We start from the raw sequence: 26,390 nt of genomic DNA on the forward strand, positions 1-26,390 counted from the left end.
AGCCCACATTGGGCCTTACAGAGCATGTGGCTTTGGAGAGGAGGCTCTACCTCTTTGGGCCTTCCCATGAGCATGTCCAATCTGCCGGAGGTGGGAAGGACTTTGGAGGAAAAATTCTTTGGGATGATAATGCCAGGCCCAAGAGGATCTGGGGGGGTCAAGAGAGAAAGGAAGGGTCTGGAGCCCAGGAGCTGGATGGGCTCAGGGAAATCCCCAGAACCTGCCCCTTTTCATCCTTCTCAGATGGGCAAAAAAATGACTAGGTGGTCAGAGCTGGCTTCACCCAGCCCAGGTGCCAGTACACAGGCACCTGCATGGCAGAGAGCAGTCCCTGGTGGGGCCTCAGTTTCCCCATCTGTCAAATAGAGAGAAGCTTGAGTGGGAGGGCCTCCCAGTACCCTTCTCACTCCAAACTTTGATAAGTCCAGGCAGTCAACATGCTGCTTGCCTGCTGTGTGTGCTAACTCAAGCTCTGGAAGGTGTGGGGAGGGGGGTGGGGCTCTGCCTGAATGTGTTTGTCTTGTACTAGATCTGTATTATTAGTAGTGGTGGCAGAATTAATATCCCTAAAAATAGATTGGTAATAATGAGCAGTCCTTCTGATAATGATATGTATAGAATGTGGGAGGCCCGTGGCCCAAGAAATAGTAGGATCCTGTGCCATCTCATGCCCTCACTAAGGTGGGCATGCAGAGAGGAGTCCAGCAGCTGAATGGAAGCTTCTTGGCCTCCCCCAGGGGGAGCACCCTGGGAAGGGCAAATGGTTGAAGGGGGAAAGACCTCAGCTACCATTCCTCTCCTGAAACCCCAATGGCGGAGACAGGGGCACCAGACAAGGTGGTATCATTCAGACCCCAGGACAGCCAGGTAAGGTATGTAAGGCAACGAGGAGGATCCCATTTTATAAAGGAGGAAATGAGCTTCATTCCTGTGACTGATGGCAGAGCTGGAAGAGGATGTTTCTGGGGCCCTTAGCCAGAAGGACACCCTAGGAGGGCCACAGGGATGGAGGGGGGACTTCTGAAGTGATAAATGCCAGGCTAAGGTATGAGGTGAAACAAGGTTCTGTCATCCCTATTGGTCTCACAGCTGCCAATCACCACCACAGCCAGTCAGTTCTGCAGCCAGTTGCCAATGCAGCCCACAGGAGGCTGGGGGTGGGACCACCAGGCTCAGCCCTGAGCGACTTCATATGAAGGAGGGACTTCTGGACCACAGGGCCACAGAGCTAAGGGGTACTCAGACTCGTGGAACTTCCTCCCATTCCCTATCCCATTCTGTCACCACCCCCTTCAGCCAGTGTGGCTGGAGGAAAATGGTGTGGCTGTTTTCAAGAAGCATGAAGGCAATATTAATCTGTGAAAAATAATCTGTGAAAAACCCTCCTGTTCCTTCAGTCACTCCCATGTTATCATCCATTCTTTGTTCCTTTTTGCAGCTGGGCAGACTGAGGATTAGAAAGAACTTTCCTCTCTGGAAATCAGTGTCCCAGGCCTCAGACACACACTGCCCCTGGGAGAATTAAGCGGGCAAGAAGTCCCCACTCCCCAGGAGCCCAGCAATCCAGTGGGCCCCCAGAGGTTCTAGGTCACCTTGGCTACCTACAAGTTCCTTGCCAGACCTGTTCTCACCATCAGACTCAGTGGTGCCTTTAAAAATCCCTGGGGAAGGGCGAGTTGGGGGCATCTTCTCCCTAAGTTGCCCATCTAAGGGTCTCATGTTTTTTGAATTTTGCCTCCCTCTCCCCCTGCTAACCTTGGAGGGCAAGCTGACCTTACTTCTGGGATGAAGATCTGAAGATGGGCTCAGAGCCGCAGAGCCTCGGCTCCAGGGTAGGCAGGAGGAAGGAAAAGGCAGACCATGAATGAATGATACCCAAGAGCAAAAGATCCTTTGGGGGCTGGGGCTGTTTAGGTGGGAGGTCTCTAGAAAGGGGCATCTAAGGAGTAGGGGGAACCCAACAGAGCCAATCTCTCAGACTAGGTGGCCGTAGCAGAGGAGAGAAGGGGTCCTCGTAGGTGTGTCTTAAAAAAGGATGGATGGGAGCTATGAAGGGTAGCATTTTTTGTTTCCTTGAAACCAAGCATCACTTCCTTCCCATATACCAAATAAGCATTCACAAGCACGTCGAGGGCTCCCATCAATCTGTGCCACTGTTCTTTCACCCACTTGTTTGTCCATCTATCCATGAGTCCAGCTTTCCATCCAGTCATTTGTCTGTCTGTCCACTCATCTGTCCGTTCCATCCATCCATCCATCTATCCACCCATCCATCATCCATCCATCCAAAGAGGGCAGGTCTCAGTTGGTCTCCCCAGGGCTGCTGGGAAGGGCCTGTGGTCCTGTGGCATTTATGGGGCATGTGACCTGCCTGCCTGGCCTGGGGAAGCAGCCCCGCCCCAACCCTAAGGCAGGGGGCTGGTCCAGGCATGTGGGAGTATTTATACCTCCATGGAGGCTCCTAGGGTGTTGCTGGCCTGATGATTCCCTGAAGCCGTGATGGTGACCATGGCCCAGAGCCCACTGTGAGTGATTGGATTCAGCTCCATTGGAACCAGGGCTGGGTGGCAGGGGCTGGGACGGGCTGGAGAGATGGAAAGCTGCCCAGAGGTGGTCAGGGGTGGTGGAGAGGAAGAGGTGCTAAGCAAAGGAGAGTAGAACAGGACGCTGTTGGAGTCAGGCATCTGCAGCAAGACCGGCACCCACCCTGGAGGAGGGGTGAGTCCTTTGCCATTTGTTAGCTTCCAGAGTGTCCCTTGGTGAATGGCAGAAAAGATGAGGCAAGAGGACTAAGATTATAAAAGAGATTAAGGCTAGATATCTGGAAGAACTTCCAAGTCAGCCCTGGGCATGGAAGGCGGCTCAAGTGTTTTTTCAGGATGCGCATACTGAGTGATACTCTAGGACCAGCCTGCTGCCAGAGGCAGGGGGGGAGTGACTGAAGTGGCTTTGGGAGAGTGCTGGTTTGGGGGATGGGAATGACCCAGCTGCAGGTGCCAGTGGCTCAGATTTGAGGAAAGCATCACATGGAGGGCAAAGCTGCTCTTCATTCTTTCTTCTTCTCCACTTCACCCCCATCTATCTGTCTGTCTGTAGCTGCTTTTCAAAGCCCTTTCATCAGATCTCAAGGCAGGGACAGCTGACCCACTTCCTAAAACCCAGGCAGGGTCAGGAGCCAGAGGGGCCAGAATTTTGGCCTCAGAAACCCCAATCTTGATGAGAGGACAGGAGCTAGAAAGCCCCTCCTTCTTGGCACCCTCAGATTCTGAGTACCCTGGGGTGCCCAAGCCTCAGGAGAGGGCCCCCAGGCCCTTCCCTGCCACCCACCCTCCCCGTAGGTAATTACCGAGCTGCTCCAGGGGACCCCTCCCAGCAGCCAGGCGGGCGGAGCCCCGGGTGGGGCCACAGGCAGCACTGGGCAGGGGCCCCACCCCTCGTAAAACATGCTGCCGCAGCCAGCAACAGAAACCATTAAGGCGGAACTGCACTGTCTCCACCTCACTCATAAAGGGCGGGTAGGAGGCACCCAGGTAGGATGCAGCCCAGGTGGGAGGGAGCGTGGAGAGCCCAGTGAGGGCCTCAGTGTCCCCTGTGACTCAGCTGCCCACAGGGGGTAGAGGGACAGATCCTCCCAAGGATACCTCCAACCTTGCCCCCCACCTGCCATCCTGGCTTCCAGATGTGAACTGAGGTGCTCCTGAGGTGGGGCCCTGTAGGGTAGTGGTTAAGCACACCGGCTTTGAAGCCCATGTCTGGATCCTAGGGAGCATAATTTACTAGCTGAGTGACCTTGGACAAGTCTGGTTAACCTCTCTGAGCCTCGGTTTCCTCATCTATAAGATGAGGGTGATAATATAGTACCTCCTCTCTGGGGTGTAATAACACCCAGCTGTTCCTGGTCCCATTGAGGATTTCCTCAGGGAGCCTCCTGAAGGCAGAGCAGAGCGAGGGCCCCGTTGACAGCTCTGTGGACCACAGTCACATCCACCAGACCAGCTGCCGCATCTTCAGATGCAAATAATTCCGGTGCCTTATTTCACTTAAAAAGGAACTGAGTATAGAAAAGGGAAGTAACTTGTCCAAAGTAACACAACCAGCAAACCGGGTGTCCCCCAGATGGCCCCTTTTGTCTGAGCCCTGACATACGAGGGAAACGATCTGAGAGATGGGAAAATGTGCTGGGCAGAGGGGGCACAGGTCTCGCTGTTTGTGAGATGGGCACAGAGCAGCGATTCAATAGGGATTGTTGTTGATCCTGATTTATGCTTTCTGGGGAATTTCGTACCTGTCACGCTCCCTACTCAGGTTAGAGGGCCGTTTCTTTCCTCCCTCTGACTCCAGGGAAGATCAAATCTACTTCTTCCACCCCCACTCCTGCCCTCCCACTCCCCAAGGATCATGGAAGGAAGTTCAGAGAGTAGAGGGTAGACAGAATGCTCCGATATTGAAATGGTACTCAGCTAATGTTTGCCAAGGCTGAACCCCTGGATTGTGTGTGTCTGGGGATGTGATTGGGGCTCTCGGCGCCTGAGAATCAGTAGATGTGGTTTTCAGTTTTAGCTATGTGGTCCTGTGCTTGCCCCTTCTCTCTGGGCCTCAGTTTTCTCCCCTGAAAAATGGGGTGGATGACCTTGCTCCCTTACCAGTGGTGTGCTAATAAATGTTCACCAACCAGCTCTCCAAAAAGGGGAGAGGCCTCTGATTTATAATTTGTAGTATTTGCTCATTTCTGTGGGAAAACACTCCCACCATGGCCACTTTGGGTTGAATTCACTGAAGGTGGAGTTGGGAAGAGATGGGCACAATTGGCCCTCGAAAGCCCATAGCTGCTGGCTCCAGCACACCACTGCTTGCTCCCCTCTGGGGCAAAGGGCAGATGAAATGAGATGACAGATACAAAAGTGCTTTGTAAACGGCAGGGCGCTTTATAGATGCGGAGTTGTGATGATGACCAACCTTATAGTGGAAGGGACCCCAGGGCACATTGAGAGACCTGGCCTGGCTCCAGCTAAGAAAGGGGGAGATTGTGGGTTGTGGGTGCCCACACTAAATGGCAGGGTGATTAGTGCCATCTGGGATAGCTCCTGGGATCTGAGAAAGGCGGAGAGCTGACTGGACCTCCTGTATTGGTATTTGCACACGTGCACCCCACAGTGCTTCCTGAAACTGAAGTGGGTAGGATTAAGGTCAGCCATCAGTAAAGGATTCCTTCTGAATGCAGAGGCCAGGCTGGAGCTACCAGAGAGGCCTCCTGAGGGGTCCAAAGCAAGTCACTCCTTCCTTCTTATGCTAATCCCTGGGAGTTCCGCCAGCCATCCCACCGCAGGGGAATGGCTAAAATGATATCTGAGGCCCCAGAATCAAGAGGACGGAAGTTTAGCCTCTGCAAATGGGGTAGGAGGATGTCAGGGAGATGGAGGTGGGAGGCAGGAAGAGGAATTTCCTTTGCTCTACCTGCCCCACACCTAGAGCTCATGCTTTAAATTAACTCTGCCCCACTGTTAATTATTAATAATAGCTATCATTTATTGAGCACATACTATGCATTAAGCTATTTACAAGCAATATTTCATCTAACCCTCTAGAGAGGTACGTATTATTAGCTTTATTTTACAAATGAGGAAACTGAGGCTCAGGAAAGGAAGTTAAGCAGCTTGTCCACCCAAAGTCCCAGTTACTGAGATTCAAATCCAACCCTGACTCTAGAGCTTCTGAACTAGATCATCCAACTTCAGGAGCTCCACCGCTACTCCAGGTTGGGGTCAGGAGCCAAGGAAGCCTCATCCCTCTCCCTACAGTGACCCCTTCCCTACACTGGACAGGAGCCCCCTCCCCCCCCCATACACACCAATTCTGACTGGTGGGTCCTTTGGACTGCAATTGGTAAAGGACCCCCTCTTTCCAGGACCATGTGATCTTAGGCAAGTCACTTAACCTCTTCTCTGGGCCTTCTTTCCTCATTTGTAAAATATAGCTTTGGCTGATGCAACCAAAGGGGTGCCCTGGTCACTAAATCGGGAGTCATTGTTTATAAAACCTCCCAGAGAAAACCCTGCACTGAGGATCATTCAGGGACCTCTGCATGCTCAATGCAAGTGAAGGGATGGGCCTCCAAACTCTGCATAGCCTCCCTGGCTCTGATCCAGTCCCTGGGGGCTTAGAGCAGGTGGGGTAGGGTATGAAAGTCATGACTATGAATTGAAACCTTCAGTTAAGGCCTGTGACACGCAGGAGCTCAGCCAGGGCTACAATGTCCTGGGATGTAGGGACTGCTGCACATGTAGGGATGAGGCAGATACTACAGGGGTCCTTCCAGGAAGGCCAGACCTTCAACAGGAAGTGTGGCCCAACCTGGGGCTCAGAGAGGCCTCCTCAGGTTCATGTCTCAAAGGAGCAGAGCTGGGGTCTGAGGTCCCTGAGGCCAGGCTGAATGAAGGCCGGGCAGACAGGGCAGGACTAGCAAGGGCAGCTGCCACCAGGGCATGCGGCCATTAGCCAATCTCCCCAGGCCTGTCAGGCCTGAAGCAGCGAGACCATCAGGGAAAATACAGTCTGAGGTCAGAGAGCACAGCCGCAGTTGGCCAACGTGTGACACATGTCCTTAAGGCCAGATGTGTGACACATGTCCTTAAGCATTTTCTACGTGCTGAGCACCATATATGCATCATCTCACTTAATCTTCCTGACAACCCTTTGAGGTGGGTTCATGATCCCCATTTATCAAAGGAGCAAGGAAAAAAATAGATCTTTGCTGAGGCAACAAAAGGGGTGCCACGGTCACCAAATCGGGAGTCATTACAGAGAATTACACAGTTTGTTCAAAGTCACCCAGCCAGGAGGTGACACAGCTGGGATTCAAACTCAAGTCAGCTGAAATCCTAAACCCTTGCTCTTAACCACATTTTACTCTGCCCCTGGAGAGGCGGCCAACCACAGCCAACTGTGGGAGGAAGGGCGCCCCACCACCACCACCACCAACCCCAGCCTTGCCTCTGGAGGTGCTGGAGAAGCCTTGGGAGAGAAACTCTGGGCCAGGGCCAGGTGTGATAGGCAGGCCCCAGCTTTCCAGGAGCTGTCCAGGGAGCGGGGGCCAGACCAGGCGGTCATGCGGAGCCAGAGATGGGCTGCCCTGCACCTTGGGCCCCATGCCTGCTCCACTGCGGTGTCCAGTTACGGCCAGCTCGGCGCTTCCCCTGTCACGCCACATTTAGCATTGCCGAGTGAGCGGGCGCCTGGACATGGAGAAGGGGCGGTGGAGACTCTTGAAGGGGCGGGAGAGCCTCCCACCAGGCCCCCACCTGGCCCCCAGCTACCAGCCCCCACCACCACTGATCCCCTGAGGGACTTCAGGCAAATGCCTTCTCTTCCTTGTTCCTGTTAATACTCTGTCAAAGGAAGGAGACAGTTTATTTAGCAAAGATGTGCTAACCCCAGGCTGGGCACCACGGAGTCACCAAGGCTAATCCTCCTTCCCAGGGCTCCTAGGATAGCATGGCTTGGGATATGCAGCTATCCTGCTCTGCTTGAGTGGGTCTTGGGTAGGAAAAATAAATGTGAACCTTATGCTTTTCTTGTTGTCTCTTCCCCCCAGCTTACCCCACCCCCTCTCTGGCTCCCACCAAATGAAGAAACCCTAAGACAGATTCCAGAGTCAGACAGATCTGGGTTCAAATCCTGGCTCTCTCAGCGATTAGCTATGTGACTTGGGCAAGCCACATAACCCCTCTAGGCCTTGGTTTCCTCATCGGAAAAGTGGGATTAATAATGTACTTTCTTCAGAGGTGTTCTAACAAACCAATGAGGAAATTCTCCATATCATGTACACAGTGGCCAGCCCAGAGCAGGCATTAGTAAATGGTAGCCTTTACCAGAGATGGGTAAAGAAGAGTAAATTCAAAAGAAACTGCCCTTTGCAGGTGGTGGAAAAGGAAGGCAGAGAGCTGAGTGATAATGATAGTAAGAGCCATACTAATAAGCCATAAAATAATGATAGCTGGCATTTATTGAGCACTTACTACGTGCTAGGTACTGTTCTAACTACTACTTGGCCGTGATTTCATTTGATACAGCGTGCTCACGAGGGAGGCCCTAGCTCTCTCCCTGGTTTGACGATGTTGCTGCTGAGGCTCAGAGAGCTTTGCTGGCACAGCTGGCAAGGAAAGGCCAAGGCTGGCTTTGAACTGAGTCCTCAACTGTGCAGCTGTGGAGGGGACAGAGTTCGTCTACAATTCTAGGTCTGAGCAGAAGGAGCCCTCAGATAGCATGTCATCTAAGCCCCTTGTTTTTTGGATGGTGAAACAACAGCTCAGAAAGGGCAGTAGCCTGCACAGAGTTTGGAGGACAGAGGAGAAAACGGCACATGTCAGACATTCCACAGTGGACCAGTGGTGGCATCCCCTGTGCCATGCCAGGCTCACAGGGCCTCCAGCAATCAAGTCCCCTCAAGTCCCCAGTTGTACACTGGTCATGCCAACCAGGCCAAGGCACCCGAGGGTGGCACCACAGGCCTCTGCTGAGGGCTGGTCACCTGTAGTATGAGGGTCACTCCCACCCCAGGCCTGGGCCTGGCCCACTTCCTTCCTTCTCCAGCTCCCCTTCCTCTCAGGACCACCCACTGGCTCAGCCACTGCACAGAGACTGCTGCCATGGTCACCTCGCCCGGTCCTTCACTGTGGAGATAGGAGACAGAGCGCAAGGAGCCTGAGGCAGGGTCTCCTCTCCTAGTTCACTGCTCTGCAGCTGCAGAGCCTAGAGCGGCCGAGCCTTCTCTCTCCTAACTGGTTCATTTTGCTCTCTCCCCACCAGTCTTCTCGCTCTATCCTTCACATTATCTGCTTACTTCTGTTTCTGATGTTTCTCTCAGTTTCTGTCTGTCTGTCCATCTCTCTTTCTCATCAAGATGTCTGGCTGGAGTCAGGGTCCCAGCCCAAGGATGGGATGGGAGTGGAGGTGGTGGACTTGGGATTGGTCACCCTTGGACACTGGTCCTCATTCTCATCCCAGCAGCCTTTCTTCGAGGCCAGGACTGGGTGATGGTGTCACTACTCCCACCGCAGTCTGACGTCACGCTGCCAGGCCCCACCAGACTGGAGGGCGAGCCCCAAGGGGACCTCATGCAGGCACCGGGCCTCCCAGGCTCCCCTGCCCCACAGAGCGTAAGTACCTGGCACCTAGGCCTGGGCTGAGGTCAAGGCCTAAGGGCTGCATGGGAAACAGGTGAACAGTCACCCCCACCCTCCAGAGGCCTCCCTGGGATCTGTCTTGTCCCTTCCCCCAGCAAACAAGTACCCAGTGACTCCGAGATCCAGAAGTATTCAGATACGCTTATTCCTTCAGGTTGGGGATTTTCCAGGGCAGGAACATACATCCACCTACTTGGGGGGGGTGGGAGGGGGGCAGGTTTAAGAGCAGTGTACCCTCATCAGATTGGGGCTTCCAAGGACAGGCTAGATCTCTCCCATCATTTGGGGACTCCCCAGAGCTCTGCCCCAGACCCCTTTACCCAAGCACAGAGTAGGATCCTGGTCTGGCCTCCACTCACAGGCCTCTACCCTCCGTCCACCCAGAAGCACGCAGGCTTCAGCTGCTCGTCATTTGTGCCCGATGGCCCCCCGGAGAGGGCACCCTCACTGCCCCCTCACAGCCCCAGCATCGCATCACCAGGCCCCGAGCAAGTCCACTGCGCAGCTGGCCCTGGCCCAGGCCCTTTCCGGCTCTCACCCTCAGACAAGTACCCCGGCTTCAGCTTCGAAGAGGGGCCAGCAAGCAGCCCCGGGCGCTTCCTCAAGGGCAGCCATGTGCCTTTCCACCCATATAAGCGCCATTTCCAGGAGGACGTCTTCCCCGAGGCCCAGACCGCCCTGGCCCTCGATGGACACTCCTTTAAGACCCCAGGGATGCTGGAGGCCTTTGAAGAGATCCCTGTGGATGTGGGGGAGGCTGAGGCCTTCCTGCCTGGCTTCTCAGCAGAGGCCTGGTGCAATGGGCTCCCCTACTCCAGCCAGGAGCACAGCCCCCAAATCCTGGTAAGTACCAGTGGTCAGTGGGCATCTCACCTACCCTCTGTGCCAGCTCCCAACAGCACAGATGAGTTCTCTCAGATCAAACTCCCCTCCTTCCCTTTCCAGACCTTTCTACTCAGGTTCCATGTGTATCAAGGAAGTTGCAAGCTCAGACTTGGGGTCTCTTGGCTTCATTCTGGGCCTCCAGGTTAGCTAGGGAGGGGTGCTGGCCTGGCCCAGCATGGAGGGGACAAGGTGGGGTAGGCAGGTCAGGCTAAGGTAGCTAGCTGGCAGCTTCCCAGTGGCTCCTGAGTCAGGATTCCAGTGTGTGATTTCTCTCTGTTTGTTTAAGTGTCAAGAATCCCCAGCCAGACCTATACACCCATATGCAAATGTGAGAAGAAAAACACATTCCAGAGGCCAAGAGAAAGGACTGAGGGAGGAGCCACAGAATACAATATTCCCCTCTCTGGCAATTGCATGCAGAGTTGAGAGAGGCTTGTCTTCTCAAAGGACACTTCCTGGCCCCATTCTTTGCCCAGAGTGGGACCTGGGTATGTTTGTAGAAATATATTGAAAGCACTTTGGAAGATCAACGTGTCCTTCCATGGCCATATCCACAAGCTGTGTGACCTTAGGCAAGTCACTTAAGCTCTCTGAGACTCATTCGAAAAGTATGCTTAACAGTATCTGCCTCATGGACTTGTTGCCTTGGGAAGAGGAAAGCTAAAAGGAGCTTTGCTCCCTGCTCCCCAGCTGTGGAGGTCCCTGAGGTGAGCACTGAGTGGTCTCAGCCTGGGCTGTGACGGCTTTAAATGCTCACCAGCCCTCCTCCTCTCTTGCTTTCAAATAGGCTCCCATTCCTTCGCCCAGCCACCCCAATAAAGGCATGTTTCCCAGGCTTGGGAGATAAAGGGGTTGGGCACCTACCAGGTGTGTCCAAGGAAGGACCTTGTTCTGGTTTGGGGGCCCTTTGATGGCTTCTCCCCAGGCCTATTGAACATGACAGCAGCTCACAGGGCAGGCACCATCACTTTAGATGCTGCCCCTCACCCAGTGTCCACTCAATGCCAGCCCCTGGTCACTCCACCAGGTGATTTCTTTCAAGTGCCCCATTTAGTCCTCACAACAATCCTCTAAAGAGTTCCCACCATCTCCATTTCGCAGATGAGTAAACTGAAGCTCTGTAGAGGCCAAGTGACCTGTAAGAGAGGAGGCTGAGACTTGAGCCCGCACCTTACCCCACTGCACAATGGAGAGAAGCTCAAGCCCAGAGTCCCACAGCTAACTGGTCACCTCTCTAGGTGACCTGAGTGCATCACTTCCCCTTCATGGGCTTAGCCCCATCATCTGCCAAATGAGGGGGTTAGACACAGTGCTCTTGGCGCTTCCAGGCCTAAGATTCTATGATTATGGCTATCTGTACATCAGCAACCCCAGGGCACACCCAGAAAGAGCTCATAGCTGATTTCACCCTCTGGGCCCAGATTCTGGTTCCCAAGTACCCTCATAACCTCAGGAACAGTGGTCCACCTCCTCCAGGCCTTGTTCGCCTTCTAACCTAGCTGAGCCCATCTTTCCTGGCCCTCCTCAGGGTAGAGCTCTGTGCTAGGCCCTGAGGGCTCTGTGTAGTGCTCACAATTCATAGGAAGCCAGCGTCTGGCCACCACCACCGGCAGGAGCTACAGGCTCCCTGTGCCAGTTTGAGAGAGTGCCAGAGGCTCTCTCATGCAGACCAGCAATGGGGCAGACTTCCTGGAGTGAGGGATGATCCGGGGAGATGGAGCAGGGAGAGGACTCACTAACCCCCTCCAGGGAGCCTGCTAGAGCTTCCCTGAACTTTGCAGAAGAGAAGGAGGCATGGCCTGGGGGCCCCAGCTGGACCAACCTATTTGGCACTTCCTGTGCTCCCCTCCCCATGGCTCTGCAGTGGGAATTCTGGAGCTGTGGCCTTTTCCATGGCGTCCTTTGCAGACCTGTTCTAAGAGGCTGGGGGCTCTGAACCGGCAAGCAGGCCCTGGGCTCGGCTTGGTGAGTAGGGTCAGGTATTGCACCCCTGTGCCATTCCAGGGAGAACTCTGGCCCTGCCCCAGCCTCAGTGAAACCATTGACAAGCCTCCCCCACTTCTTTGGACAGCCCAGGCTCAGCCTTTCACCTGCAGCGAGGTGGGAGATAGGGAGCACTGTTCTCCCACCTGCAGGTCCACCACTAGCTTGCTGAGTTCCCTCGGAAAAATCCTTGCCCTTCTCTGTTCTCTCTTCTCCAGGAACAAGCTTTGGGGGAAGCAGAGTAGGGGTTGTTTTGGGGGAAGGTTTAAGACAAAGAAGAGAGGTAGGAAAAAAAATAAGGCCTAGCCTAGTCATCTGCTTTTTCTTCCAGCAGGGGTCGGAAGTCAAGGTCAAGCCCTCAGCTCTGGAGAGTGGTCCTGGCGTGTACTGTTTCCAGCCCCCCTTGCAGCACATGTACTGTCCCTCTCAGCCTCCCTTCCACCAGGTGGGTCTGAGGCAAGTGGCGATGCTTCCCCAGAGTCTCAGGATATTATGTGGGTGTGTGGTGGGGCGGGGTGTCTGGGTGGGCAACAAGGCCCTAACCCTCAGGCTGGGCCAACTGGTGTGGGAGACAGGGTTCATGGGAGGAAGCAATTGCCCTTCCCTAGGGTTGGGTGGGGCTTTTCTGAGACCCAGGCAAGACCTGAGAGGTCTCAGAAAAGAGAATGGGGCTGAGATTAAACCAAAAAGGGAGGGAGGAAGAGAACCAGACAAAGACAAGGCAGAGAGAAAAGGAGTGTGTGGGGTGACACACAAGGCCAAGCAGGGCAGGGAACAATGGACTGCCGTCTGGGTCAGCCACCGTCTTCCTATGTGGCCTTGGCCTTGAACTTCCTTTAAGCCTAGACAGGGTGGGACCAGGCATCGGGTTAGGGGACCTTCCCACCTGGAGGCTCCAAGTCCCCATGGTCTTTAGCCCTTTCCCCTCCCCCACCTCACTGCACAGCCTCAGCTCCTCCTAGATGTACAGGATGCCAAGCAATTGCCCCACACTGGCATGGGCTGGAGGTTTTTAGAAAGAGAAAGAAAAGAGCCCCAGAGCAGGTAAGCAGCTCCCAGGAGTCACCGGGCAAGACGGAGCAAGTGGCTGCCCAGCGCCCAGTTCCATCCACCTGCAGCCTGGCACTGAGACAGGCCCTGCCTGTGGAGCAGGTTCTACTCCTGGCCTTTGGCATTCGCCCTGATCTTGGCCCAGCAGGGAGGCAGGCACGTGGCGGGGGAGAAGTAGTCAGACTGCTTGCTTTGTGGGAAGAAAGAAAGAGATAGAAGGAAGCAGAGGGGACACATGAAGGGTCAGCCCACGAGGGGCCCGGTTGTAATGGCCAAAGCCTTCCTGAGGCCCACGGTCTGACCCAAGGTAGAGGGTGTCCCTGAGGCAGCCTGGCCCATCAAGGACTAAGCCACGGCAGGACTAAAGGGCTACCAGACCTTAAATGGCCTCACCATGCCCCGCTTTGATGCCCTCTGCGTCCCGCACCCCATCCTCCACCAAGATGGCCGCACCCAGGGCTTTATGGAGCCTGCAGAGAGGGTGACTCAGGCACTAAGTGCCGCTCGGGTGACCTGGAAAAAGCACATCAACTCGGAGCAGATGGGGGAGTCAGAGTCTCCCTCCCCCCTCGCCCCCATAAAACACCATGCCTGGCACCACAGCCACTCCCTTTGCTGTAAAACCACCTCCTACCCCAACCTGCCCACCACTATGACCGGCCCTTTCAAAGAACCACTGAAACTCATAAAAGGTGGCAGTGCCCAGCGAACGCCCAGGCTGGACATCCCACTTCCGGCCCAGCTGTTCCAGGACATGCAAGGGAGGCCTGAGCGCCTGCCCAGAGAAGGGTGCGAGCACCAGGACTACCCATCACGCTTCTAGCCCAGCCGGGCTGCTCTCTCATCACCATGGCAACCAGAGTACCTAGAGGGCCTGAGAGGAAAGAGCTGGAGGAAGGGAGCTTTGAGGCCTCGGAGATCCTGAGTCCTAAAGTGTGGATCTCCTCACAGGCGCTCAGATGTCCACACCCTTGGCCAATGCCCCCAGGTAGCTCTGCCATTGCAGCCCATGACCATGAGCGGTGGAGCCCAGGGCCAGGGAGAGAAGAATCTAGTCTCAGCTCCCTCTCTGGATGTACATGAATGGGGGAAGGACCCCCTCCTTGGGAAGGCTAGTTACCATGGCAACCACTCTGCCCCCTTTGACCTCTACAGTACTCACCAGGTGGCGGCAGCTACCCTGTACCCTACCTGGGCTCCCCACACTATCCGTACCAGCGGATTGCACCCCAGGCCAGCACCGATGGGCACCAGCCTCTCTTCCCCAAACCCATCTACTCCTACAGGTATGTCTCCCAGCATTCCTGGGTAGAACGAAGAGGGGTGAGAGGACCCCTGGGGAAACTGAGGCATGGAATAAGGGTAATGGTGTGGGGGGCCTTCCAGAGCATGTTGGAGAAGGGATCTTTTCATGGGGACAGCGGGATAGACTAGATCACCTCTGCCCTCTCGTCTAACCCTGGGGGAGCCATGTCTGTGTCTCAACTCAGCAGATCCGGTGCCTTATGGCGAGCCTGCTAAGTTCTAGCCTCCTGGGGCCCAGGGCTGGGACTGAGAGTTTAGGAGGGATACTTGCCCCCTTTCCACCCTCCCTCCCCAGATCCAGATAGAAGCCCCACCCCAAAGCTGTACTGGAGATAGTGAGGAATGAGGACTGCAGACGGGACGCAGTTATCCAGCATGTGCCAGAGCTGTGCACCTTCTCTGGGGCTGGGGTTGTAAGTGCCAGGCCAGCAGCACCCAACCCGGGTGGGAGACCTTCTATCTGAACTTTCCTTCATCCAACCAACAGTGATACGCAGCTTCCTGTGTGCCAGGCCCCACATGGGGGCAGGTCATTAGCCAGTGTGAGCTCAGGGGAAGGAAAAGGGATTTAAAACATCAGACAAGAACACAGAGAAGGGATTTGTGGGAGGCAGGATGAAGCACAGAAAGGAGCACATGCAACCCGTGGAGTCCAGCAGAACTGGGTTCAAGTCCAGGCTCTGGAACTTACTAGCTGTGAAACCTCAGGCAATTCATTTAATCTCTCTGAACCTCTGTTTATTTGTTTTTAAAAAAAACCAAACAGCAATATTCAGGCCTTTAGAAAGATTAAGTGCAAGAATATGCCTGGCATATCGTAGAGGTTCAAGAAACCTTAATTCCCTCCCTTACTATCCAACATTTCTGCAGTTGGCTGAGGGCTGGCTGGTAATGACAGCTTTCATTTAATGAGTGCTTCTATGTGCTAGGCATCATCCTTAATCCTCACAACTCTGAGGTAGCTATTACATTCTTTACTTCAAAGCTGAGGAAACTGAGGCTCAGAGAAGTTAAGGCACTCACCCAAGGTCACACAGCTAGTGAGTGGCTAAGCCAGGATTGCAACCCAGGTCTCTCAGATTCCACAGGATCCTCGTATATCTGTAACTCCTGACTTCAGTGGACACGTTTTCATGCCTTCTCCTTTTGACCTCATAGAGCCTCTCACCCATGAATTCTGCAGCAAGCTATCTCTCCTCAACTACTCCAGCTGGGACAGGGGGGTTGCGGGGAGACTCCAGGCCTGATCAGAGGTTAAAACTCTCAGGGTTTTCTCTGTCTTCAGCATCCTCATCTTCATGGCCCTTAAGAACAGTAAAACGGGGAGCCTTCCTGTCAGCGAGATCTACAATTTTATGACGGAACACTTTCCTTACTTCAAGGTGAGCCCAAGATCCACCTCCACTCTCCCGCGCCCAAGTGCTGAGCAAGCCAGGCCTCTGGAGCCAGCTGGGAGGGGGGAGAAGGTGGGGAAACCCAGGAGAGGGTTTGCCCCCCACGTGCTTTCCTTTGTCTCCACTTCAGAAAGACACAGTTCCATGTAGAGAACAGAGAGCTCAAGCCATTCACCCAAGGTTGCACAGCAGGCTGGAGTCAGACCTTATCCTGGTGGAAGCTGGACATGTCAGTCCTGTTAGGCTTCAAGGAGCATCCACCTACCCCCAAATGGGGAGAGAGAGCTAGGGAAGAAATGAGAGACAGTCCCCACCCCTGCCCCCAGGATGCCGTAGGGCTGGAGGAATTTGGGTAAGAGCTGGCCAGCCAAGGTGACATAGATGCTAGGACCGCAGAACCCATTGCCTTCCAGGGAGAGATTAGGATCTGCCTCTGTGGGCGGCAGGCTCAGCTGCAGTTCTGCCAAAAAGCGGGGTGTGGGCTTCATGGTCTTTGAGTGTCCCAGGGAACTGGCTGGCTCACCTAACCTTCCCATGTATAGGATCTAGTTCCCATCATTCACAGAAGGGGCTTCTGGGACCTCTACCAGACTCCCTCCCTAAAGGCAGGACAGATGCCCTTCTCTCCAGATGGGCAAACCATCAGAGAGGGTGACCCATCTGTTTAAGGTGGGACCAGTTGCTGGCTTGAGCTGTTAGGCTTTATCCAGCACCCATTTCCCTTTGCATGCCCCCAGACCCTCCTGCACAGATCGCTTCCCCTGGGGTGGGTGCAGGGGAGATCAGAACTTGTGAGGAGCACCTTCTCCAAGGCCTGCACCCTGGTGGATACAATCTCATCAGCTACCCAGGGAGAGGGCGGGAGCTGAGGCCCAGGTAATCCAGAACTCAGCTCCACCTGCCGGTCCCACATCTTCCCAATTGTCCTGCCTGGGGATAATTTGAGGCTGATATTCAAACAAGTTTGTACTTGCTGAGCTGCCATCAGATGAGGAGTGGGCCAGAGGGGTCTGGGCAGGAATGGAAAAGTATGGTCATCTCCCAGAGGTTCTAGAAGGAGAGGAGGAAAGAGGGTTGTCTCTGGGATTTGAGAAGCATGAAAGCCCAGATCCAGGGCTGCCTCTGCATCCTAGCAGGTCAGGGAACCAAATTCTCCCTAACCCATGAAGCCTTTGGAGGGTCCTGTAAACCCTAAAGCCTCTGGAGGGTCCTCTAGGACTTTAAGGAGCCAGGCCAGAGAGAGGGAAGTGAGGACCCGGCCCTCCTCCTCTCCTCCCAGCCTTTCCTTCCTGCTAACTCCAGACCTGGCCCCCAGCCCCTCCCTGCATTTCATCTTCCTGGCTTAATTATTTTTTCTGGGAGCCATGTAATCCCTGTTTTATAGAGCTGAGGAGTGAAGAGGTCTAACAGCTTTTTTTGTTTGTTTGGTTCTAGTTGTTGTTCTTAGCAATTGCATCACTCCCTCACTCCCTCGTTTACATTTGACTTCAGAGAGAAAGCATCTTTGAGGATGGGACGGGCCCAGATGGTGAAGCCAACCCTATGGGGTGACCTGGGCAGAGCCTTTAACTAGGGGACAGAGTTGGAGTCCGGGCTCTGTCAATGCCTCCTTGTGTGATCTAGGGCTAGGCCCTTTCTTCTCTAACCCTCAGTTTCCCAATCTGTAAAATGGTCAGGTTGAACCACTTGGCACACAGATTTCTTCCCACTCTGACACTTCCTCCCTGACCCACCCAAGGAATTAATTCAAAGATCCCCTGCCTCCTCTGTCTCTCACTCCCCATCTGAAGGTCCTTCTTCTGGGCAAGGACAGAATGGACCCTGGGGTGGGCAGCACTCATGACCAAGGTAGCTGAGGTGGGCGTCCTGTAGCCCCATGAGTCAGGGCCGTGGGACTGGGGACATACAGCCAATGGACATAATTGCTAGTGCTGACCATCCTTCTTCCAAACAGGAAGTGGCTGGGGTGGGAGCTGCCCTGGCATCCAAATTCACAAATTTATGGGGCTATAAAAGGGCCCAGTGCCCATTAACTCTGCCCACCGGGCGACACAGCCTTGACTCCTAGTAGCGACTGTCATGGGAGTTGAAGGTGAATCCCAGCTGGCTGGTCTGGTGGCTCAAGAACTCTTCCTTGTGACCCTGGGAGCCTTAAGGGGTCATCTCAACCAGTCCCCTGCCCCAGGCCAGCTGCCCTTAAGAAAGACTCTGGCAGCTCCTGCCAGCAGCTTGCAGTGACGCTGGCATCGCTGGCATCGGGGCCCAGTTCTGCTGGGCATGATTCAGCCCGGCTGTTCCCTGGGGCAAGTGAGCTGGGGAGGAGTGACCGCCCCTCATTAAGCAGAAACTGGGAGCTGAAAGGGAGAGGGGCCCCACTGGCAAAGCAGGAACTCTATCCATAGTGGCCCCTCCTGGGCCCAAAACTGTCAGAGAGCCTGGAACTGAGCTGGAGGTGGGAGGACTGGGGGTGCCTACTGGCACCCCTGCCACTGCCTCTCACCCAACTGAGTCAGCCTAATGGTTTTCATAACCCTCCCTGGGCACAATTACTGCACTGGTGACATGACCAGGCCTCCTAATGGGTGTTTATTCTGTTGGCACTAGTACCCCCTCTACCCCCCCGCCCCCCCCCCCCCGCCTAAGGGCTGGCCTCCCCACCAGGGCACGCCCCTCAGGCACACTCATGTGAACACTCACACCCACATATGCATACAATCATGGACACCCACACACACCAGAGACACTTTCTCACACACACTCATCTTCAGGGACACATCCTCACACTCAGGAATTTACAGACTCATGCCCAGGAGACAAGCTCACACCAGGGGAGACACACTTAGGGACGTGTGTGAGCTCATACACACAGCCTCCCTCCCTCTCTCTTTCTCCCTCTCTCACACACACACACACACACCAAAACTCAGATAAACACACAAATTTATGTGCAACAGTGCACACACCCAAGCACTCACCAACCTCACCCATCTTTCTTTTCTCCCACATTTGCCCCAGAGGGAATGAGGCCAACCCAGAACATTCCATAGTTTCCCCCTCATTCCCTCCCCAAAGTTGGCACCAGAGCCCTCAGAGCAGTGAGTTCCCTTCCCACAAAGGGCTCCAAGCACAGGCTCCAAGCCCCGTGGGGAGTGGTCCGATTCCAGGTGTGAGCGGGAGAAGCCTAGGCCTCGGGAGCACCCCCAGCCCTCCCTTTATGACCACCTTGACATCCTCACGGTGGGCCAGGAACAGGGTAGGAGGAAGGCAGATTTTCACTCGTGCCAACCCCTCCCCCACCACTGAAGGACCGAGCCTGGCCTGGGTGCCGAGATGGACAAGCCCAGAGTGGCTGGCAGTCCTGTGCAGAGTGGAGGTTTCCTGGAGCCCAGGCCCGGAGCCAGCTCTAGAGGCTGCCCCCGGCCTGATTTCTTGTCTTGCTCTGCTCTGGCAGACGGCGCCCGATGGCTGGAAGAATTCTGTCCGCCATAACCTCTCTCTCAACAAGTGCTTTGAGAAGGTGGAGAACAAATCGGGAAGTTCCTCTCGCAAGGGCTGCCTGTGGGCCCTCAATCCGGCCAAGATCGACAAGATGCAGGAGGAGCTGCAGAAGTGGAAGAGGAAAGACCCCATCGCTGTGCGCAAGAGCATGGCCAAGCCGGGTGAGGCTGGCAGGCTGTGAGGGAAGGCCCAGGGCTCCCACAAGCCAGAGAGAGAGAAAAAGTGGGAAAGGAGGACTGATGAGTGAGGAAAGGGCCTGAGTGCAGTTCCAGGGCAGGGGAGGGTTTGCGGGAAAAGCGGGGTCTCATGGTATCCCTCTCTCTTGGGCTTTTTCAGAAGAGCTGGACAGCCTCATTGGAGACAAGAGGGAGAAGCTGAGCACCCCACTCCTGGGCTGCCCACCCCCTGGGCTGGCAGGCTCAGGCCCCATCCAGCCCCTGGCACCTCCAGTTGGGCTCTCCCAGCCGCTGCACTCAATCCACCCAGCTCCAGGACCCATTCCTGGCAAGAACCCCCTCCAGGACCTGCTTGGGGGGCACACGCCCTCTTGCTACGGGCAGACATACTCACACCTCTCACCAGGCATGGCCCCTCCTGGACCTCCACAGCCATTGTTCCCGCAGCCAGATGGGCACCTTGAGCTGCGGGCCCAGCCAGGCACCCCCCAGGACTCACCTCTGCCTGCCCACACCCCACCCAGCCACAGCACCAAGTTGCTGGCTGAGCCCTCCCCAGCCAGGACCATGCATGACACCCTACTGCCAGATGGAGACCTTGGCACTGACCTGGATGCCATCAATCCATCTCTCACCGACTTTGACTTCCAGGGTGAGCTGGGGGTGGGAAAGGGGAGGTGAAACAAAACTTGAGAGCTATACCTGCCAGTGTGGCCTATCCCCTCCAAGTCTCCAGGCTGTAGCCTGCTAGCTGCCAGGTTTCCACGCAACTGGAGCAGAGCAGGCAGGAGGTGTCAAGGGGCAAAGAGGAACACCCTTGCCCTCCTCCTGGTGCCCCTCAACATATTCCCACTAACCCCAACATCAATCCACTCTCAGCTCTGGGTGGGCTGGGAAGGGTCTGATGTTTCATTCCGTACTTGGTTGTGAGCAACTGATATTCCCCAAATTCCCAGAAGAAGTTGCATCTTCTGAGTTCTTCCCCCTAGAAGAATGTAAGGACTCAGAACTAGACAGGTGTTGGAGACATTTGGGGGTAAGAGTCCCAGGAGAGGTTCTCTCCATTCCACGCCATCTTGTCTGCTCCATCTCTGCATGTGACCAGGCCCACCAGTTTCCCTCTGAACTCCAATGCACCCCAGGCCCTGGTACTGGCCACGGGAGGTTTGGAGGATTATGCTGAGACAGGCCTCCGAACCCCTGCGTCCACTGGGATGGAAACACCCACAAGCAGGTGGAGGCAGCCAAGCCTCTGAGAGCTCCCAGTGTGATGGGAAGGCAGTGCAGGTCTCGGGAAGCTAGATCCTCACCCCCATCCAGAAGTGGGAAGCACATTTACTTGACACCCACTATCAGGCAGCATGCTAGTCACTTTACTTGTCTTCTCTCATATGGGCCTGTAGGATAGGAGGGATTATTAAACACTTTTTACAAAAGTACAGAGGTTAAGTAACTTCCTCAAGGTCACTTAGCTAGAAAGAGGAAGAGTTAGAATCAGAACCCAGGCAGCCAAATTCAGTATTTAATCTAGCCTCCTTCCCCCAGACCCTGCAACCCCGATAACCAGGGCCATCACCCGGTCCTGGCCTGTCCTGATGCAGGTCACAGGACATAAAGAGGGGGATGAGATGGCAGCACTATTTTCTCCTCGGAGTAAGGTGTGCTTCCTGGTTCTGCTCCTGTCCCTTGGGCCCTGCAGTAGAGGCTCAAGGAGTCAAGCTCAGCCATCTTATTGGGGCCAGCAGTGCATTGTTGGAAGATCTGTGGTCTGGGCTGCAGATCCACCTTCCTTGGAGCCTGGGCAGCAGCCAGGGTGAAGAGTTCCTGGGGCTCCCTCCCCGGGCTAACCCTGGAGTGCACAGCAGCTGCATCAACCCTTCAATAGGCAGCTTTCAAATTCTCAACCCTCCCCACCTCCCAAAAAGGAGCCACAGAGGTCATCTAGGCTGTGGCTCTTAGACAATACATGGGAGGAGGAATCAGAGAGGTTGGGCAACTGCCTGGGTTCACACAGATAGTGTCAGGGTCTGTTCCCCAGCAAATGTTACCCAAATTGTGCTCTATTTAGCATGTGAGAGCCATAGGGTGGGGGAGCAGACAGGGCCCCTTTGGTGTCTCCCAGTGATGCCTGTTCTCTCCCCCAATTAGGAAACCTGTGGGAACAGCTGAAGGATGACAGCTTGGCCCTCGACCCCTTGGTGCTGGTAACCTCATCTTCGACATCATCAGCAATGCCGCCACCTCCACCACCATCCCACTGCTTCCCCCCGGGGCCCTGTCTGGGAGAGACAGGCAGTGGAGCAGGTGACTTGGCATCACCAGGCAGCGGGGGCTCGGGAGCACTGGGTGACCTGCACCTCACCACCCTCTACTCAGCCTTCATGGAGCTGGAGCCCACGCCCCCCACGGCCCCTGCTGGCCCCTCCGTGTACCTCAGCCCCAGCTCCAAGCCCATGGCCCTAGCATGAGCCATGCCCAGCAGCAGCTCCAGCCTTTGCCTGGCCTGGAAGTCCCAGCTGGCCGCCCACATCGGGCTCACCTTAAAGGTCAAAGAAGGAAAACTCTCCCTGCCCCCTATGCCACTAAGCCAACTTGTTTGTTAGCTGACAGCTGGGGGGTGGAGACATCACCCAGAATGCTGCCCCTCACACATTTCTGCTGCCTGGTGGGCCAGCTCCTCACTCAGAGCCCCTGGAGAGCACGTGTCTGGGCAAGAAGAAACCCACTCGCACTCACCTTCACTCAAGCCTGCATGCACACGCGCACATGCGCACTCGCAGTTATTCAGACATACACCCACCCACATGCCTTTATCCAGAGGAATCGGAACTACATACCAGAGCCTGACTTCATTTCTGGGGCAGCTGAGAGCTGAGGGCTTTGGTTACCGAAAGCTCAGGACCCCCATGCCAGGTCCTAGACCACCCTGAACACTGTTTTGATGTCCACATTCTCTTCGGGCCTGGCCCCCTCCAGGCATGATCTTTCCCCAAAGTCCCGGTATTTATTCCCCCATCTTCATTCCAGCAGCCCATGAGGGAGGAGGAGACATGGGGCCTCTCCCCAGTTGCCAGGGGACTCCCCAGGGGGCTGCTGTTCAGCAGCACTGACTCCTCCAGGCTCTACCCACCCTCAGCATATACTCTGTCTAGCCCCAGGGTGACACACAGGAGGGGCCATGTCCACCCCAGGCCCAAACTGAGCCCAATTCCGACACAAAGTGTTTGGAAGAGCCCCTACCCTTGGAAACTTGAAAGTGTCCTCTTCTCCCAGTCCTGGGTGTAGGAAGGGCCCCTCCAAGTCACTACAGTCTCCCTCCTTCTCTATAAGTTCATGTAGTTTAGGTCCCAGCTTACTAATTACTTCCAACTGCCTGAGGCAGCCTGGGCATTCAGGGGAGGGAAGCCTGGCACAGGCTGGTGGGAGAGCACCCATGTCCCCTCTCTTTGACTGCTTGGCAGACCCAGGATGCCCTTGGAGCTAGGGGTTGTGGCCCAGTTGCCTGCGATGCCCTACCTGAAAGCCCAACCCCCACCAAGTGGGAGCTTCAGCCCATCCTGGGCTTGGGGATGACACCCCACCCCCATGAGTTTAGCCTCAGATGAGGCATAAGCAGATCCCTCAATGGCCTGCCATTGTCCCCTGTCCTGGAACAATAAAGCAAGTGCCTTGTGGTCTCAGCTACGGAGTCTTCCTTTCTCGACCTCTCCTCACTAGGGAGAACGGTCAGGCCGCACTGACTTCACCCCACCCTCACCCAGGACTGCGCAGCATCTGGGAGGATGAGGGGGCAGGTGGGTGGAGTCTCTTCCCGGGACAACTTCCAAAGGGATGCGGAGAAGCAGCTGCCCTGCCCAGAGGAAGGGAGAGGATGCCCTCCCCTCGCACCCCCTCCAACGGAGACCCCCCCCACACCAGCAACCCTCATCTCCTCACACAAGAAGGGGTCACCTCCCTGTCCAGGCTGTGCCTTCCTGCCCCCATCTTTCCCTGGCTGGGGTCTTGGGTTCCACAGGTGACATGAACAGAGCATAGCCTGGTGCTATGCACCTCTGGCCCTGGAAGACGGTCCCTGGAGGATCAGGAGGGCTACTCGTCCTCACTTCAGCCTCACCTCTCAGGTGCCACCTCCAGGCAGGCTGCTGTCACCAAAGGGCAGCCTGAGAGGCAGCCCTACACTCTGCCTGAACAGGGATGGGGAAGATGTAGGAGCCAAAAGCACATGCATGAGCCTCAGTGTCACAGCAGCCACAGGTGAAGCCTATGCTTAGAAAGTTCTTCCAGGGTCCAGGCCGGAGGGCCGGCCACCATCACCTGCTTGCCCCAGAGGACAGCTCCGCAAAGATCTCATAGTGGAACCCCACCCTACATCAGTACCTCCCTACCAGAGGCTCTAAGGCTGGGTCCAGGCCTAAGGGGATAGGGTGGGGTGAGGGGTGGGGAAAGGCATGGCCAGTTGGTGCACCCAAGAGGAAGACCGACCCAGCCCAGCCCAGCCCTGGCTATGTAGGAGGGGGGTGAAGGGTCAATGCCAAGCCCCCAGGGGATGCTGTACCCCATTTCTGACCAACCTTGGGCCTGGGTCTTGATGTCCAAGCCCCAAGAACAAGGCAAGTGTTTCACGAGAGAACTTTACTGGAACCACCTACTTGCTTGCCTCAGACTCTTGAATCCTGGGGGCTCAGACAAACCTGCTCTATACCTCCAGCCTAGTGGGTGAGCAGAGGGCATCTCCAGGGCTCCTCAGTCACACCTCTGTCCCACGGGCCCATTCATCACACCTGTGAGTGAAATGGCCCCCACACAGCTAAGACAGGTAGCAGACAGGTAGGACTTTAAGTCTCATCTTTGTTTATTACCAGATTTGGCCCTTAGACTTTTAAAACCGGGCAACAGTGCCTCTCTAAACTGAGCCCCACATGCCCGCTCACATGCTGCCCCCTGCTGGCCACCTTGTGCCAAGTGTTCAACCACCATTTTACAGTGAGCAACAGTCTGAAAGGATGCAGGGGCTGGAAGTCCCTTTGGGGAAAATTATCCTTTTTGTTCAGGGCCCCTAAACCTTAAGGTTTTAAAACTGGTTGAATTCATGTGTCCAATGAACTTAAAGAAATTATACCTTCATTTTTACTCATCTCTACCTCAAATTTAGCATTTCCCTTGATTATGAGTGTCAGCAACAAATAACAATAGCTTCAGCAGAATCTCTCTCTGCCATTAGGAAGAGAAATCACAGATGTTTCATATTACATTACAGGTATTGCAGAATAGATAGAGGTGACTATGGTTTTTAATACATAAAAATATAGGATTACAATATATTTTACATACAGAAAAACCTTTTATTGTCTATATGCTTCAGTAGACAGTAACAAAGGGGTCCACGACACAAAAAAAGTCAAGCACCCTTGCTTTAGTTACCAGGTGGTGGGGAAGTGGAGGGTGGTTCTTAGGGGATGGGCCGGGTAGTAGGGAAGGCCCAAGGGGCTTGAGACAGCAGCCCTTCACCAGCTGGAAGGGAAACAACTCAGTATTTTACAACAGCTTTGGCAGTCCCAAAGTGTACCCTGCAGGCCAGCCGGGGTGGGCACGAGCAGATTGTCTCCCTCTAGCATTTGGGCTTTCCTGCTCAACCCAGTGGTAAGGCCTTCGTGACATCCCTTAGGAGTCAAAGAAAAAATATCTGGCTGACTTCAGAGAGACAGAATCTGAGCATGGTCATATCCAGCCCAGTCAAATCAACCTTCAAAGTCACCAGCTCATCATATCACAGCCAGACTAGCACCACCCGGCCCTTCTTCCTCTTCTACTGCCCAGGAATCCCTTAGGTTCCAAGGGAAAGTGCCAGGAACCAAATGTAGCAAGTTGCACCATTAGCAGCAGGACCAATGCCAGAGACATGAAGACTTAAAATGGGCAGGGGGCCAAGGGACACAGGCCTCTCTGGGTGAGTGCCAACCTGGCACCTGCTCCAGGGATGAAGGCCTCAGAGGAGGGGCATCCTTCCTGTCTGAAGGTGGAAGTGCTGCAAGCCCGATCCAGAACCTCAACCCAATTGGACTTAGCGGGCGCAGTGAGAACTGTTATCAGGTGCTAGAAGAGGGTCCTCTTCCTGACGCCTGCCTAAAAGTCCCACTTCTTCACTGTAACTTCTCTCATAACCCCGTAAACACCTCCAACTCCAAATACTTCTATACTTACACAGCATCTTCTGTAAACCAACACCCCCCTCCCACCCCATGCCCCTTTTTCACCTTGGTGACAATTACTGACCACCTGCTTCTTGGTGAAATTCTTTCTTGCCTTTGCTTTAACATAACCTGCTCTAAAACAGACTCCTGTGCCCATCTCTCTGGCTGCTCCTCCTGTCTCCATTATTAGTTTCACTCCGTCTGGCCTGCTCTCGAAAGCTCCTTGATCTTCAGGGTTACACACTCTCATTCAGCGACCCTCAGTTGGGGGTGTGGACTATTAGCATTGAGCACCCCATTAACTGGAGGACATTTGACATTTCTGCCCCCATTCACTTAACACCAGTAGTGCCAGTTGGGGACCCCATAATCTCAGCCATCATCACAGTGTCAGCAATCACCTTGTGACCAATGACCTCCAGGCATCACCATCTCCAGCCCTCATCCCGTTCCTGGTCTCAGTGCCCAAATTTCCTGTCTCCCCCTGAACACTGCCACTTAGCTGTGACATTGGCGAGGCAAACTAACCTCTCTGGGCCTGCATGTTCTGCAAAATGAGCCTAACAGTGCCTTCCTCAGAAATGATTGTGAGCATCCTATCAACACATATAAAGCACCCAGCCGTGGGCTCAGCACTCAATATATATTAAGTTTTATTATTAGTCTCACTCTTTCCAATCCACCCTTCACTAATCTGACCAGGTCATCCTCCTCAGTGGCCCCCCG

General features: G+C 54.8%; 1 protein-coding gene across 3 annotated transcripts; it reads left to right on the plus strand.

The window, feature by feature from the left end:
* Positions 1-2,504: 2,504 nt before the first annotated feature.
* Positions 2,505-22,309, plus strand: FOXN1 (forkhead box N1; the record flags this gene model as incomplete). Of its 3 annotated transcripts, XM_081162535.1 has the most annotated exons (9): positions 2,505-2,525; positions 9,024-9,155; positions 9,567-10,025; positions 12,385-12,495; positions 14,256-14,386; positions 15,691-15,787; positions 19,251-19,458; positions 19,634-20,125; positions 21,622-22,309. In XM_081162535.1, the coding sequence occupies 8 exons, from the start codon at positions 9,033-9,035 to the stop codon at positions 21,939-21,941; spliced, it is 1,941 nt and encodes a 646-aa protein (XP_081018661.1). In that variant the 3' UTR covers positions 21,942-22,309. The 3 variants fall into 3 exon arrangements, with proteins under 3 accessions (XP_081018661.1, XP_081018660.1, XP_081018659.1); XM_081162534.1 differs by lacking the exon at positions 2,505-2,525 and having other exon boundaries at positions 9,018-9,155; positions 12,382-12,495; XM_081162533.1 differs by lacking the exon at positions 2,505-2,525 and having other exon boundaries at positions 9,033-9,155; positions 9,570-10,025; positions 12,382-12,495.
* Between the last annotated feature and the right edge of the window lie 4,081 nt (positions 22,310-26,390).

This window comes from Miniopterus schreibersii, assembly GCF_964146895.1.
Source record: "Miniopterus schreibersii genome assembly, chromosome: 16".
Lineage (NCBI taxonomy): Eukaryota > Metazoa > Chordata > Mammalia > Chiroptera > Miniopteridae > Miniopterus > Miniopterus schreibersii.